Source organism: Salvelinus sp. IW2-2015, unplaced genomic scaffold (assembly GCF_002910315.2).
Source record: "Salvelinus sp. IW2-2015 unplaced genomic scaffold, ASM291031v2 Un_scaffold2814, whole genome shotgun sequence".
Lineage (NCBI taxonomy): Eukaryota > Metazoa > Chordata > Actinopteri > Salmoniformes > Salmonidae > Salvelinus > Salvelinus sp. IW2-2015.
The window spans coordinates 93,069-95,093 of NW_019944114.1; the positions used below are offsets into that span (position 1 = coordinate 93,069).

Genomic DNA, 2,025 nt, shown 5'->3' on the forward strand with positions numbered 1-2,025 from the left:
TAGGGCAACAGCATCAGATAACAAAATATTACCTCAGTTTCTCAAAAGAGGCCATGAGAGCCAAGTCCTTGTTTGGGTTGCTCTCCGCTCCCCCTCGCTTGCCCTTCACAGTCTCCATGTTTGGGAGCTTGGCGCTGGTCTTGTGGCGGTACAGTTTTTTGTGCGTGGGGCCTGGGCTAATCGAGTTGGGTTTGTCGAACATGTTGCAGCCCAGAGCGAGCTGGGGGAAGATGGGGTGGGAGGTGTTAAACTTGGCCTGGTTCTTTCCCACCTTGCCCCTGGCCTTCCTGCCCCGTCCGACCACCACGGAACCTGCCCCCTTCTTGCCCCCCCTTCCCTGGAGGATGTGGAGTGTCTTCATGTTGAGGCTGTTGGCGTCAGGCGGCAGGCCGCCCTCCAGCGGGTCCCAGAGAGGCTCCATGGACTCCATCATGAACCTCTGGACCTCCGCCATGCCGGACACAATGTTGGACAGGATGTTAGACGGCTCCTCAAACTCCTGCTGCTCCTCCCCTTCCCCCAGGCTGGTGTTCCCCTCCGACCAGCCCCTAGGCCCGGTGCTGCTACCAGACCAGTCCCCAGTGCTACCGTGGCTGTGGGGCTGAAGGTTCCCCCCCGCCTGCGCCTGACTCTTGGCAGCCTTCCCCTCCAGCATGGCTTTGATCTTCTTAGAGGAGCGGCTCTGTCTAGGCATCTTCACCTTCTCTGTCTTGCATGCTCTGGGGGCCCGGCCTTTCTTAGGCCCCTGCTGTCCCCCCGCTGCTGCCTGTTTATAACCTTTCCTCTTAGAGCGGGTGTTCTTCCTCCCCTGCTCCTCCCCCTCTCCGTTGAATGAGGGGTGTATCTGGAACTGTCGCCCCTCCACCCCGTGCTGCTCCGCCTGCTGCATGATGTCACATCCTGTCACATGATCCTGGTACTCCGGGGCTTTGCCTCCTGTCCTCATCTCCCACCCCGTCACCTGGGGGGAGAGGTTGGGGGTCTCCGGGGGCGACAGCTCGGACAGGGCGGAGTGTCTGAACTTGTCGGGGGTGAAGTTGGAGATGTCGAGGAGGTCTGAGGACTCTCTGAGGGGGGTGATGGGGTGACCCATGTTCTCCAGGCTCTGTTGGAACAACACTGTGGGGCTGCAGTGCTGCAGGTAGTTGTCTCTCCTCTCCTCCGTCTCCCCTCCTCCAACACGCTGTTCCCCACAGCTGCAGTGCTGCAGGTAGTTGTCTCTCCTCTCCTCCGTCTCCCCTCCTCCCTCACGCTGTTCCCCACAGCTGCAGGACTGGAGGCTCTGAGAGCTATAGTTGGAGGAGCAGGCAGATAAGGAGCCCACAGAGTCATAGCTGATTAGACATCCATGGTCTGAGCAGAGAGAGTCTCTCTGGTACTGCACCTGCCCCAGACAGACACCTGACTGACACACCTGCAGCTCCTGTAGCTCCACCCCCGACCCTGGCTGCAGCCCCAGCCCATCCCCCTCCACAAGGTAACTCTTCTCGTACAGCAGTCTGTCAGTCTCTGATCCCTGCTGGCTGTAGTCTGACCCAGACCCTGACCGAGACCCAGGAACGCCGTCCAACAAGGGCAGGAACCCGCTGGAGAGGAGAGTGGTGTCGGGGCCAAAGCTCCCCTGGCTGTGGGGGTAGCTGGGGCAGAGATGGGGCTGGTGGTTCCACATGGAGGGGGGGAAGCTGGGGCAGAGATGGGGGGACTGTTGGAGCTCTGACTCGGAGGGAGGGGAGAGGACACAGCTCTGGACTAGCTGCAGGGAGGCAAACTGTTTCTCCTCTAGAGAGAGACCCAGGGGATAGTTCTGGCTGGGAGGCTGTTTCTCCTCTAAAGAGAGACCCAGGGGATAGTTCTGGCTGGGAGGCTGTTTCTCCTCTAGAGAGAGACCCAGGGGATAGTTCTGGCTGGGAGGCTTTTTCTCCTCTTAGAGAAGAGACCCAGGGGATAGTTGGCTGGCGGAGGCTGGTTCTGCTGCTTCTCTTGTCCCAGGAGAGGAGAACCGGAGGGATAGTGGTCTGGCTGGGG

At 60.1% G+C, this 2,025-nt stretch overlaps 1 protein-coding gene across 1 annotated transcript in view; it reads right to left on the reverse strand.

Moving 5' to 3' along the window:
• The window catches only part of LOC112074783 (neurite extension and migration factor-like), an 8,182-nt gene that overhangs the window by 2,721 nt on the left and 3,436 nt on the right, over nt 1-2,025 (reverse strand). The window contains 1 exon segment of the mRNA XM_070440673.1: nt 33-1,808. Within this exon segment, the coding sequence (XP_070296774.1) occupies nt 33-1,808 (1,776 nt within the window).